At 45.0% G+C, this 15,139-nt stretch overlaps 1 protein-coding gene across 1 annotated transcript in view; it reads left to right on the top strand.

Moving 5' to 3' along the window:
• Positions 1 to 15,139, top strand: part of LOC124595652 (dehydrogenase/reductase SDR family member 11-like) — a 75,543-nt gene that overhangs the window by 10,337 nt on the left and 50,067 nt on the right. The window contains exon 2 of the mRNA XM_047134493.1: positions 11,454 to 11,616. Coding sequence (XP_046990449.1) covers positions 11,454 to 11,616 — 163 coding nt within the window. The remainder of the gene's footprint in view (positions 1 to 11,453; positions 11,617 to 15,139) is intronic.

Below are 15,139 nucleotides of genomic sequence, written 5' to 3'. Positions count from 1 at the left end.
GTTGTTTCTGTTTGGCGGACATCGGTTCTGATAGTTTGCTTAGCAATTGTATTCTTCAAAATATGACGTTATAGTCAGAGATGAAACTATATAAGAATGTAGATATTCAATTGGCAATAAGACAGCCATGCTTATGTATTGAGGATAAATGCATGTTACCGCCCGAAGCACTTTTTCTTGCTCCTTTAAAGTATGGTTACAAAATACCAGACGAAATCGAAATAATTAGGCCCGGATATTAGGGGTTGGGGGGGGGGGGGGGGAGGTGGTTCTAACATTCTGCGTGGTGTCGTGTCTCCCTACCAGTTTCGCGCAACGACGCTCTGAGCGTGTTTTTTAGGGAATTGACTAGTTTGAACCTGGGACCTGTTGCTGGTAAGGAGAGGCCAGACCACACATGACATGTAGAGTTCAGAAGAGTTCAGTGAGACTAGCGATGATATAACCAAATACTTAATGATTTCAGCGTCAGCTCCACTGCACTCCCTGTAAAAGAATCTTAATACTAACTAAATTTAGTGGAAGGGGTTCAAGGCTTTCCTATTTTTAGTTAGCTGGTAAAATAACGTCTAAAAACCAGTTAAGTTTACCATTGGAAATTTTATTCTACTCACAAAACATTGTTTATAAATTGCACTATTGATAAAAGGAAATATTTTAATACAGGATGATAAAAACCAACTGCGTCCAACAAAAATGTGAACGAATATTCCCTGAATGGGTTTCCAAGTTCTACAATGAATCGAAGGATGACCTATGCCATATCACATCTATAATCTAGGTTTAAATTAAGTTTCTCAAAAGAGAAAACTATCAAAATGGTCTACAGTGGTCCTCAATTATCTTTAATTACTTATCTAACTTGTAAATTACAGTGGCTGATGTGGCTTCTCAATAATTATACACTCCTGGAAATGGAAAAAAGAACACATTGACACCGGTGTGTCAGACCCACCATACTTGCTCCGGACACTGCGAGAGGGCTGTACAAGCAATGATCACACGCACGGCACAGCGGACACACCAGGAACCGCGGTGTTGGCAGTCGAATGGCGCTAGCTGCGCAGCATTTGTGCACCGCCGCCGTCAGTGTCAGCCAGTTTGCCGTGGCATACGGAGCTCCATCGCAGTCTTTAACACTGGTAGCATGCCGCGACAGCGTGGACGTGAACCGTATGTGCAGTTGACGGACTTTGAGCGAGGGCGTATAGTGGGCATGCGGGAGGCCGGGTGGACGTACCGCCGAATTGCTCAACACGTGGGGCGTGAGGTCTCCACAGAACATCGATGTTGTCGCCAGTGGTCGGCGGAAGGTGCACGTGCCCGTCGACCTGGGACCGGACCGCAGCGACGCACGGATGCACGCCAAGACCGTAGGATCCTACGCAGTGCCGTAGGGGACCGCACCGCCACTTCCCAGCAAATTAGGGACACTGTTGCTCCTGGGGTATCGGCGAGGACCATTCGCAACCGTCTCCATGAAGCTGGGCTACGGTCCCGCACACCGTTAGGCCGTCTTCCGCTCACGCCCCAACATCGTGCAGCCCGCCTCCAGTGGTGTCGCGACAGGCGTGAATGGAGGGACGAATGGAGACGTGTCGTCTTCAGCGATGAGAGTCGCTTCTGCCTTGGTGCCAATGATGGTCGTATGCGTGTTTGGCGCCGTGCAGGTGAGCGCCACAATCAGGACTGCATACGACCGAGGCACACAGGGCCAACACCCGGCATCATGGTGTGGGGAGCGATCTCCTACACTGGCCGTACACCACTGGTGATCGTCGATGGGACACTGAATAGTGCACGGTACATCCAAACCGTCATCGAACCCATCGTTCTACCATTCCTAGACCGGCAAGGGAACTTGCTGTTCCAACAGGACAATGCACGTCCGCATGTATCACGCGCCACCCAACGTGCTCTAGAAGGTGTACGTCAACTACCCTGGCCAGCAAGATCTCCGGATCTGTCCCCCATTGAGCATGTTTGGGACTGGATGAAGCGTCGTCTCAGGCGGTCTGCACGTCCAGCACGAACGCTGGTCCAACTGAGGCGCCAGGTGGAAATGGCATGGCAAGCCGTTCCACAGGACTACATCCAGCATCTCTACGATCGTCTCCATGGGAGAATAGCAGCCTGCATTGCTGCGAAAGGTGGATATACACTGTACTAGTGCCGACATTGTACATGCTCTGTTGCCTGTGTCTATGTGCCTGTGGTTCTGTCAGTGTGATCATGTGATGTATCTGACCCCAGGAATGTGTCAATAAAGTTTCCCCTTCCTGGGACAATGAATTCACGGTGTTCTTATTTCAATTTCCAGGAGTGTGTAACAGTAAAATCATCGCGTTTCAGATTTTAACTTACGTAGCAAATGTGAATACCATGAGCTTTAATTGACGATCGACACTAGTATTACGCAAAATGGGTGAGTAACAGATGAGACTTCTGCACTTCTGAGTGAAGCTTTATGCGCTGTTATGCGGGGCAGCGGGCGGCGCAGCTCCACCTTCGCCGTCTCGGAAGCAACTCTCTCCTAACTTCTCGTTACTACAATTTACCGAAGTTTGTTTAAAAAAAAACTATCTGGCTGTGTTTTCATCTGACCAATCAGGGTCTCAATGTTAACCTTAAGCTCCGCCTACAAAAATTCTGTCTATCCAATAGGAAACGTTATACTTTTCGTGGTGGGACAATGTTTTTAAGGTTTGCAACGTAACAGAGACGCGAAAAAGTCTCACGCTAAAACTTGCAGCTGGTGTGGCCCTTTTAGTGTTATCGTAAGATCTATACTGTTCTTCTGGAGGGCTCTATTTTTTAAGATGGGCTGGGGGGTGGTCCTGTCGGTTACTTTTCGTGGTGGGGCAATGTTTTTAACGTTTGCAACGTAACAGAGACGCGAAAAAGTCTCACGCTAAAACTTGCAGCTGGTGTGGCCCTTTTAGTGTTATCGTAAGATCTATACTGTTCTTCTGGAGGGCTCTATTTTTTAACATGGGCTGGGGGGTGGTCCTGTCGGTTACTTTTCGTGGTGGGGCAATGTTTTTAACGTTTGCAACGTAACAGAGACGCGAAAAAGTCTCACGCTAAAACTTGCAGCTGGTGTGGCCCTTTTAGTGTTATCGTAAGATCTATACTGTTCTTCTGGAGGGCTCTAGCTTTTAACATGGGCTGGGGGGTGGTCCTAGCGGTTAGCTGGAGACGTGGGTGTCCGTCCCTTATCGTAGGGCCTTCTAGCTTAACACGGTTCTGCTCGCGGCTTCTGTTCTCGTTTCTCCCCTCGGAACTGCGTCTGTCTCACGGTGCGAAGGTATGACATGCATTTAGGCATTCTTGTGTTAGTCTGTGGTATTCCATTTGCTCACTCGTTACTCGTATTACTTTGGTTAATTTAATGTCACGATTTATTCGGAGCTATGCGACATACTACTGGATTTGCTTATCATGTCAGGGTTTTCATGGAAGGTGTTGGATTTGTTTGACACCTTACAGGGTAAACAGCCATATCTGCTCCGGCGGCAATTTCAGGGGGCACCAAATTCATATTAAAACTAAACTCCGTGTGAACAGGCCTTGGAAGGCTCAACGGTACCGACCGGCTGACGTGTCATCCTCTGTCCACATGCATCACTGGATGGGGATATGGAGGGGCATGTTGTCAGAACACCGCTCTCCCGTCCGTATGCCAGTTTACGACAACGGAGCCGCCACTTCTCAATGAAATAGCTCCATAGTTTGCCTCACAAGGACTGAGTGCACTCCGCTTGCCAACAGCGCTCGACAGCCCGACAGCGCTTAACCTGTGTGATTGTGGGGTGCATACTGTAAGACCTTCGGTACACACACCATAGATTATTTGACTTGTCGCTCTAACGAAGTAAGCGAGTGTCAGCAATATGTCTCGTGGTCTTATCGTGGCGTGTTTATCTTCTCCCGTTAGGTCAGATGATAGAAATGCCACTTGCATGCTTAGAGTAGCAGATTCACGGTGACCAACTTTAAACAGAACTTTATTAATTTTCAGACACATCTATTAAAATAATAAAAATCATAGATATTATGTAACTTGATTCTGGATGCTGTTTACAATTGACAATCTGAAGTTCCTTTGGTCTTGGCACGTTAATCTTATTCTCACGTATCTCTGATACTTGACACAGTGTCTATATAGTTATCTTCATGGCTACGTACAGGAATATGATAATCTTATTAGGCGCAGACTGAAACTTGACTACAGACTAATGCAGACTAATGCAGACTGACTAATCAGAGGTCTGTACACTCGTTATAATACCTCGCGCGTTCAGGAATCACTGCGCGAGTGTGACCCGTGAGGAGGAAAGGTTCTACGTTAGCAGCAGTCTCATTGGCTGCGTTACATATTAATGCGCGGATCGGCGGAAGCAGGATTTGGTCCGTCTCTAAGACAGCGCGATCTCGAAGTACGGAGACGGACGAGCGCTGCGCCTGCGCTGTTGTGCTTAGCAGGGCGCGCTCTAGTGGGAAAGTTGTCTACACGCTGACTACGCGGAACTATGTACACAACAGTGATCTTGAAGAAAAAAACTTGTTTCATAAAGCGCCTAGTGATGTGGACTGCTAAGGCAGCCAGTCCACAGTGACGGGTAGCCGAAAGAAAGGCACGCGTACACACACGCCGACTGGCGTGAAGTCTGGAACAGGATAAGTATTGAATGCTAATAAGAAAAGTATGCAGCTCCTCGAATACTTAACTTCATTCTTTGTTGGTTTACAACGTTCTTCTTGAGACATTTATACGATAACTATCAAACTATGTAAGGCTAATGGCGCCTTGCTAGGTCGTAGCCATGGACTTAGCAGAAGGCTATTCTAACTGTCTCTCGGCAAATGAGAGCAAAGCTTCGTCCGTATAGTCGCTAGCAAAGTCGTCGTACAACTGGGGCGAGTGCTATTCCGTATCTCGAGACCTGCCTTGAGGTGGCGCTCGGTCTGCGATCACACTGTGGCGACACGCGGGTCCGACATGTACTAAATGGACCGCGGCCGATTTAAGCTACCACCTAGCAAGTGTGGTGTCTGGCGGTGACACCACACCTAGCATCAAGCGCACATTGATGTGTCGATTGTTCATATGATTTTGAAACGCAGCCCTGTTGGCTTTGAATATTTTAATAAAGTCTAAGTTGAGTTCTGAACTAATCGTAAGTTGGTTTTCCAATACGTGCATAGTGTAGGTGATTTGTCTGCCAGGGGAATCTCTGTCACACCAAGAAATAAAAAAAACTTTCTTGCGCACAAAAGAGGCTGAGCCGAATAAACCCAAACGGATGCTTCTTTATGTGGTTGATTGGGTGAGCGAATGAGAAGCGTTGTTATAACTATTAGCGAAATCCATTGATTCATACTACCAGAGTGGAAATAAATGACTGACAGGAATAGCACGTAAGAAAGATTACAAAATGTCTTATCGCTCTATCCAAGAAAATGAATTTTGACAGAAAATGTTTGCCAGAACGTACACTACTAAGGGCCAGTTGTACAGTACATGAAACAACTGTTGCTTAAATTCTATTCTCGGAACAGCGCGGAAAATGCTTTGTACGAACAAGTAATAATACCTAACCAGAGAATGAACGCGGAGTAATGTTTGTTTGAACGAGGAAGGAAAAGACACGGGGATATCACACATATTACATGGAAGAATAAGAAGATTCCAGATTTAAATAAATATTTCGTACTAATAGTACTTTTGGATCTCATGCTTGAGAAACTAGTGTTTGTAGTGGACATGTGAAACTGTTTCCTAAAATAAAACTTCTTGCTTGTAATAGGCCTAATAGGCATTTGATATTGGTACTTCGTGAATTATGTTCTGTCGTGTTATTTATGCAAATGGGGAACATAAAAACTACGATTTGTGCCACAATAGTCTCGCTGATTTGGCGTTTGTTACAACTGCTGCAATATTAGGAACGCCTATTTCGTTTTATCTAGCAGACAGTGACAAAACTGACGTAATCAAATCGAGAAACCACACCAGTCTTGGGTGCTATTCGTATCAATAACATTTTCAGTATTAGACGACAACATTTTGAATTGTCACATAGGAAAACGTTTGACGAACTTTGATGAGGTAACAGATTCTTTCCAAAACGGAAAGCACGCCGTGTAAACCTTTCGCAAGGGACGTAAGGATTGAAGAAATGTGTACTGTCTTCCTTGTGTCTTGTCTTTACTGCTTTTATGTTTCCTATATTTAATTTTGTGTCAAGCAAAAGAGAAAGTTATTAGCTAACAGACAATAAAGAGTGGAAATTTTCTAAAGAGTTCTTATTCTCCCGGTCACAAATAATCTCACCCAGTATTCACTGTGGGTTTTTTTAAGGGTGCTTGGACGTCAAACCTGCCGATTGGGCGTTAGAGAGGCACCACAGAACATTTTAATTTCCACTGTCCTGAATATGGGTTTGATGGCTTCCATTACAAAATATACACTTTGAATCCCACACAGCGAAATACAGTGACGTGCGATAGAAGAATGCTGTGTGAACTTTTCCAACCTAAGACCAAACAGTATGTCTTACGTTTTCTCAGACACATATATTTTATACATTAATCACTTTAGAGAGACTAGCTCTACAAAATGAACATATTTTTCGAAAGTTGTGTCTTTTAATTTTTTTACGTTCTATCTCAATCGCTCGAGTGGGAGGGAGGGATATGGGGGATGGATCCAGTTTTTGCCCCGTTTCGGAAATATTGTAGATCCGGGGCCTGGAAATAACTGAACAACTCCTAACTAACCTCTGAAATAGAAGCACGTGAGTAGGAAGAGGAATTTTGTTTGATCATTATTCTTTATATGCTTTCATTAATGTTGTGTTGGCAGAAGAGCCAACACCGTGTTACTAGTGGAGGCCGAAATGCACGCGTTTTAGCTCACGCAGGCTGGCGTGAGGAGGGAAGGACTAGACTGACGTGAGGTCTGGAACATGACAAGGCATGAGAATTCAGAAAGCGGACGTAATTAGTTTGATACTTAACTTTAATCCATTAATCATGAACGTCGCTCTTGACGGTACATGATTCACAATATTATCTGTTCAGAATACATTCATAGTAACTGAATATGGCGCCTTGCTAGGTCGTAGCAAATGACGTAGCTGAAGGCTATGCTAATCTGTCGTCTCTGCAAATGAGAGCGTATGCAGACAGTGAACCATCGCTAGCAAAGTCGGCTGTACGAGGGAGTCCTAGGGAGTCTCTCTAGACTAGACCTGCTGTGTGGCGGCGCTCGGTCTGCAATCACTGATAGTGGCGACACGCGGGTCCGACGTATACTAACGGACCGCGGCTGATTTAAAGGCTACCACCTAGCAAGTGTGGTGTCTGGCGGTGAAACCACAATTAACATTGTCGGTACTTCAGTTTGACGATATACCGAAGAAAACTGTTAAGATTCACTTAACATCTCACAAGTTTCCCCCAGTCAACCATCTGTTGAGTACGAAGTGACTTTTTACTACGCCATCAATGTTGCAGATTCACCTCGACGTCAAGTCTCAGAGGTCGCAGCCGCTCACCTGCCACGGGTCTGCACGTTAGTCCACGTGTCTTCCCCCCCTCCCCCCCCCCCCCCCCTGGCCACAGCCACAATTTCCCCTTCACCACTCTCCACGCTGCAGCTTCAGGAAGAATTCAGCAGAGTCGGCCTGCGCCATTTGACAATCGGAGCTCTATTACATTTTTAATAAGCTTTCATATCGGGCGGGCCACAGAGATCATTCACTGCTATTCGATCGATAGTGCTGTAGTAGTCGTCAGGAAAGTAGGCAGCTCATCTCTGCCACTTACAATATTGCCAGTTAGTGCTAACTTCAAATGTTAGCACTTTTTTTTTAATTGTACATCTTTATTTTTAGTCCAGAATGTAGTGCAGTACTTTTCAAATGAAACTTCTTACGAGTCACTACGAGAAAAAGTAGAAACTGACTTTACACTATATATATATATATATATATATATATATATATATATATATATATATATATATATATATATATATATTCTTCAGTCTGTGGAAATAGCCAGAAACAGTAACGTATTTGAGGTCAAAAAATATAAGAAATTTCTAAAAAATTATAGTCACTAAGACATATTTTACCGTGAAAACGTAACACTATTCAGGGATAAAAAATAAAATACCGTGATGGGTGTCAAACCGTGGCGCCCATGTAACGAAAATCGTTGTCGCTGATAAATTTTTGTGGTCTGTTTGACATTGTACAAAACTTCCGGCGAGAAACTTGTTAAGAAAACTAGAAAATTAATTTTGATACCATCTGAGAAATTAATACTGTATCGAACGCAATTTATTTACGAGAGTCTCCACACTTTACAGCGTGTAAGGACTTGCTAGGTGTGTCGACCATTCTGGTTCCGGCGGTTCGCCCTCATGCGGCCCAGAATATTTCCCAGCTACCAGAGAGATTGTGTATATGGATCCGTATTACAATGAGGTGATATAACTCACGGGACAGCGATATCTACATATGCAGGTGGCGGTAGTATAGCGTACACAAGGTAATGTATGGAAGGGGAGAGCATTGGAGGAGCTGGCGTTTGAACTCACGTGATTCATGGGTAAAAGTTTCCGACGTTATTACGTCCGCACGACGCGAATTAACAACTTTGAACGTAGCATGGCAGCTGCAGATAGACGCATGGGACACTGCATTTCGGAAATCGTTAGGGAATTTAATATTCCGAGACCCACTGCGTCAATGAGAATACCAGATTTCAGGCATTGCCTCCCAGCATGGACAACGCACTGACCGTCGGCCTTCACTTAACGAGCGAGGGCAGCGGCGTTTGCGTAAAGGGTGGTTGACTCAGGGGAGGGGACCAAACAGCGAAGTCATCGATCCCTACGGCTTAGGGAGGGCTGGGGAAAGAAATCGGCCGTTCCATTTCAAAAGAACCATCCTGGCATTTGCCTGAAGCTGTTTAGAGAAATCACGGAAAAACTAAATCAGGATGGCCGGAAGCGGGTTTGAACTGTCGTCCTGCAGAATGCGAGTCCAGTGTGCTAACCACCTCGCCACCTCTCTCGGTTTTGCGAAGAGTTGTCAGTGCTAACAGACAAGCAACACTGCATGAAATAGCTGCAGGAATCAATGTGGGCCGTACAACGAAAGTATCCGTGAGGACAGTGAAACCTTCCCTTAGAAAAATTTTATAAATGACAGTGCTGGAAAACCTCTTACGTTATTTGATTTTCAAACAGCTGAGCAAAGCTGAACGTACTCAGACATTTCTCTCTTTACTTATTCTGATCATCACTAAACTGACACACAATATTTTTTTAGCGCAACGCATTCTGACTTTCAATAATCCCTAAAAAAGAATGGCCCTGATTAACAATAACCTATACCTTTCATGAATCAGTTACCTTACAAAAAATCTTCGTTACTCAAACTACTGCAATACAGCGTGCGCCTATACTGCCAGCTGAATAAAAGATTCTAACTACTGAAGGCACGAACTACTGATAGGCATAGTTAGCAAATGAAAGATTTTGATGGAGAACAAACAATGTATTTACCCTAATAATGTTCAAAAGTCATCATATTTATATCAGTTCATGATATCCAGTATTACAAATTTACTCTTTCTGATGGATCGTCCGCTCTCAAAATTCTGCCATCTCTCTCCCCACATCCACCACTGCTGGCGGCTCACCTCCAACTGCGCAACGCAACGCGCTGATCACATCCAAATGCCCAACACCACAATAGCAAATATTCCAACAATGCCACCCAGCCACAGACTGCACACAGCGCAGTCAGCGATTTTCATACAGAGCGCTACGTGGCGTTACCAACATAAAAACCTAAACAGCCTACTTACAACAGTAGGGCGAAATTTGGCGTGGATGGGCTGTGGCAGCAGCCGACAGACGCGAGTGCATCTGCTAGCAGCACGACATGGCCTCCAGAGGGGCTCGTGACCACATGGATTGGACCCTAGACTACTGGAAAATCGTGGCCATATCGGATGAGTCCCGATTTCAGTTGATGGTAGGAATCAAGTGAGGCGTAGACCCGACGAGACCGTGGACCCAAGTTGTCAGCTAGAAACTCGAGAAGCTGGTGATGGCTACATAGAGGAGTAGGCTGAGTTTACGTGGAATGGACTGGGTGCAATGGTTCAGTTTAGCCGATCACAGACTGGAGATTGTTATGCTTCGGTACTTGGAGACGATTTCCAGCTATTCACGGACTTCATGTTCCCATGACAATGCGCCATGTCATCGCACCGTAATTGTTCTCGATTGGTTTGAATAATATACTGGACAATTCGAGAGAACAGTTTGGCCACCCAGATCACGCGACATGAATCGAATCTAACATTTGTGTGGACGTAATCGAGAGATCAGTTCGTGTCCGAAATCCAGCACCGGCAACACTTCCGCAATTATGGACGGCTGTAGAGGCAGAATGGCTCAGCGCTGAGGACTTCCAACGACTTGTTGAGTTCATGCCACGTCGAGCTCCTTCGCTATACTGGGCAAAAGGAGATCCGACCCGTTTTTGGGAGGTATTCCATGACTTTTGTCACCACAGGGTATGTTAAAAATGTTCTGTGGGTACCCCACACTCAGTTTTGTGCCTTCTAGATCTATGTTTTTCAGATCCGAAACCGGTACTATGAATGAATGCTCTACCAAAGCGATGGTGGCTACGTTGATCTGTTACCTCTCTTTTCGTATCAGTCATGCCCCCCCCCCCCCCCTCCCCTCCCCCAGAGCGAAATAATGTCACTGACAATTTGCGTACAATAGTAGAAGTAAAACGTTAAAACATATTTTTGTAGGAGGACACCAAGCATTGGACTCAATGAGTGCCGCTCTGCATTAGCTGTATCACTGCATTCAAAATCAGTGACATGAGTGCGGAAACGGAAAATACTCAATCGAATCAAAACCAGCTTTTGATGTAAACTCGATACTGCATTCATTCTCTTTCGGTATGTGATACACACTGCAACTCAGTGATGTTGGAAATAGCCACGTCAACCCGTTCTCTTCCGAGAGTATCTGGTGAAAATTTGTAATCGAGCATTTGCCTCACTCACCTTTGTCGAATATTTGCTGGCGGCCTGTCCTTCACGACCTAGTGTAGAGAGGCAGTTGACATCCAGCTACTCCACAATCCACACTGAGACAGTGGAAAGAGACTGAGGGTTTGAACACAAAGTGGTGAGAATTAAACGTGTTAAACTCACTGCCAGTTTCAGGATATGAAATTTTGAATCTGTCAGTATTCGAGCTGGCTAATGTTGAGTGGATCGTTTCAATGTATGAGTAGTGGGCTAAAGAGGCAGATACGCTCGCCGTCAACAAACACAGGTAAGAAGCGTCTCGCGAGTTCTCCGTAATCTCTGTCATGACTCTGCTGTTTCTCTTTTGACAGGAACTTGAGGTGAAGGGCGCTCCCGGTAAACTTCACGCCATCGCCGGAGATGTGGGTGACGAAGGTAGCATCCTGTCTGTCTTCAAGTGGATTAAGGACAACCTAGGAGGCGTCGACGTCCTGATTAACAATGCTGCTTCTTTTCCACACAACCAACCGACCGGTAAGGAAAATTTATTATTAATACGAGGGTTGGAACTTAAATAGTGGCAACTATTTATTCACAACCGATACGAAAGAGTTTCATATTTGCACCTGTTACTGTCCTTCAAAGTAGTCACCGATGTGGAAGGGGCAGTATACCGTTAGCACAGCCTGTTCTGTTGATGGTGGAATTGCAGCGATCTACTGCCTGTCGAATCTAAGGAACAGTTCTGAAGCGAATGCCACGAAGTGGTTCCATCTTCTTCGGAATCAAATCAAAGTCACAAGGACTTAAGTCCGGGGAGTATGGTGGATGGCACAGTACTCCCCAGTCCCATCGAATGAACAGAGCAGCCACAGCTTGCGCTGTATGCGGCCGCGCATTGTCGTGCAAAATGAGGGGTGGGTTGCGCAGAAAGTGTCGCCGCTTCTTTCGCAAAGCTGGTCGTAGGTGATGCTTCAAAACCGAACAGTAGTACTGTGCATTGACGATCTGCCGTGGGGGAACGTAATGCGTTAGGATAACACCATCACAGTCGTACACGAGAATCACCTTAACTTTCACCATACTAGGGCTCTGATGCACTTTCGACTTTCGCGACGCCCCATAATGACACCATTCGTTGGATTGGCGTTTCGGTTTTGGCTCGTACGATGTGGCCCATGTCTCATCCAGTGTTACGATACGGCATAAGAAAGCTTCTCCTTCGCTCCAAGTGCGTCTGAGCAGCGTCGTAACACATCCGTTTCTGCATTTCCGTCAAGTCATGCGGCATACCCAGGCGTTCCTTCAGGATGTGAAGCACAGTCGTATGCGCTAATCCGCTTTCGTGGGCGGGCTCACGAATCTTATGGCGTCGATCACTGTCCACTAACGCGGCAACAGCATGCACTTCTTCTGCAGAGACGCTAGGAGGTCCTGCCCGATGCATCTCTGCCACTGTTTGCCGACCTTCGTTGAAGGGTTTTACCCAACGTGCCACTGTTCTGTACGGCAATGCCGATTCCCCGCACGCCTCTTGAAGACATTGATGACACTGTCGTGCTGTACGACAGTCAATCTTGATCCAACTCCGTTGTTCCTGTTTCGGAAACATAGTGGCACGGTTACGTTAGACCGCTCGCTCACAAGTGACTGTGTTTCCCTCGATTGTGCGCACGCCGGTGACGTGGGACGGGCGAGTTCATTTGGTCGGAGGTAAGGTAGGTATGTTAACAATGTGCGTTGTCAGTGACAGTAGTAGATTCCATGGAGTAGTATCTCCACAGTTGTGTTGCCACTATTTAAGTCCCAACTTACGTATTATATATTTCTTGAAATATTGGTGTAAATAGCTGTATGCACTTATATTAGTGGATAAGAAACGGTACGGCACATCGGAATTTCTGTACACACTGCCAAACATTTAAAAGGACTGATCTAGTCCCAAATTGTGCAATGAATATCTGTCAAACAACACAACAAGTACCGAGACATGTTGTGGACCTGTCAGTTAATGGTCGGGCGACTGATGTCAGTTAAAACAGTTACTCAGACATTACCCGCAAAGACAAAATTGCGAGATCGAACGGTAGATTCGTTGGTTGATTCGCGGGAGGGGGTCCGAACAGCGAGGTCATCGGTCCCATAGGATTAGGAGAGGGTGCGGAAGGATGTCGGCCGTTCCTTTTCAAACGAATCACCCAGGAATTTGCATGAAAAGTATGGAATGGAATTCAGTGCAGATCTACCAGAATAAATGAGCAGTCGTAAAATACGATCCTAGTTTTTGAGACGGTCGCAATTTTGTACTGTCTGTTTAACAGGAAGGAATTTTTCATCGACGTTATCATGCTCACTTAAGATGAGGAAGTTAACTCAGTAAGACCTTCCCAGTTGCCGTGGGACCAATTCAAGCAGAAATGGCGTGGATTCCCGGCGGGGTCAGGGATTTTCTCTGCCTCGAGATGACTGGGTGTTGTGTGTCTTTCATCATCATTTCATCCTCATTCACTCGCAAGTCGCCGTGGTGGCGTTAAAGAACTTGTGGAGCGGCGGCCGAACCACCCCGCGAGGAGTCTCCCGGCCACCAATGCCACACGCTCATCATCATCATCAGACGAAGAGATTGATGCTCCGTAAGTTTTGAAAATCGTGAATGCTGAGTACATCCATACTGTGTTCACCCATTCTGGATTTTAAAAAAAAGGAAAGAAATATGGTACATCCGAAGTAATGACAGAATCGAACATGTGTGCCCGACCATTTGCAGAAATTTTACAGTACTTCTCAAAGGCGTTTCTATACTGTGCTACACACAATGATGTAAAGCATTCAGAGAAAGCAACGAAACTGGAATGTTTTTGTCATAATACCAGCTTTTCATTTGATTTTCATTTGAACGAAAGCCTAAACGTTGCTGATTTTCTGAGAGATGTTCGAAATATTAGGACACTTTTCCAAAATCTGGTCATCCGTAAATATTTCACTACTGTAGACCAGAAACTGCTAGCTACAGGTCATAGTTTTCTACCACATGATAGTGATATTGCCCTTATAGAGAGGTACAAAATATTCTTTCACGCACAAAACTGAATTCCAGTCAATGTCAAGCCAAAGGACAACGGATTTCTTCCGTGTAAGATGTAATCAGAGGATATCAGCGGTCTTAGCACACTAGACGACGGGATACATAGAGGTCATTCAAAATAACACCGTATGTCTGGCTACACATTTCAACTGACAACTCTAGAAAAGTCATGTCATCCAGCGACCGCAGGTTTGTCAAAGCATTGTACAGAAGCCGAGAGCCACTAGGAAAATAAATCTGCCGATACATAACACATCAGTTTTTCCTATCTCCTGCGATAAAATACTGCCAGTAAAAATTAGGTTTCCTAGAAGAAGCCTTACTTGACATGTGACAGTATACTCCAGCTGAAAAACGGAATTTCTATCAGTAACTACCAAGTTAACAGTGGATTTTCACGTCTGTCTGCCAAAAGCAAATTGATCGAGGACAGAAAATGTAATGGTGTCAGTACATGTTTAGTGTAGTTGCAAGAAGAATAGTGTTAAATGTTTCCGTATCTGCTGCTGCTGCTCGTGCAGATTTGTATTGCAGTAAACAATATGTGTTTTGACCTGTGTTATTCTACTTTCCCAAAGAAAGGCTTCTATTTCTGCAGTAAGTAACAGAGAAAAAGTTGACTGTATCATCAGCACAATGTTGTAGCTGCACAGATTCAACGTCCTTCGTCCAGGAAAATAAAAAAGAGTGCTATTTTCAAAGATAACGTAATTAATTGTGTAATGAATCTCACATAAATATCCGAAATTGCGTTTTACCTCAAATACACTGCCTGCAGCAAGGAAGCCCACCTATGTCAGCATAAAATCTGTACACTAATTGGTAAGCATAAAACATCCAGAATACAGAATACTTTGGCTATAGCAATATCAAAATCCCATTTCTCATCCGTTGTTCGCTGGAACACACGCCAAACACGAACGAAAACAGTCATTGAATGTTTCATGAATGAAACTGTTAGAGTAGACGAGA

The sequence above is a fragment of the Schistocerca americana genome, chromosome 2, assembly GCF_021461395.2.
Source record: "Schistocerca americana isolate TAMUIC-IGC-003095 chromosome 2, iqSchAmer2.1, whole genome shotgun sequence".
NCBI classification, from domain to species: Eukaryota; Metazoa; Arthropoda; class Insecta; order Orthoptera; family Acrididae; genus Schistocerca; species Schistocerca americana.
This window is presented reverse-complemented; position numbering and strand designations above follow the sequence as displayed.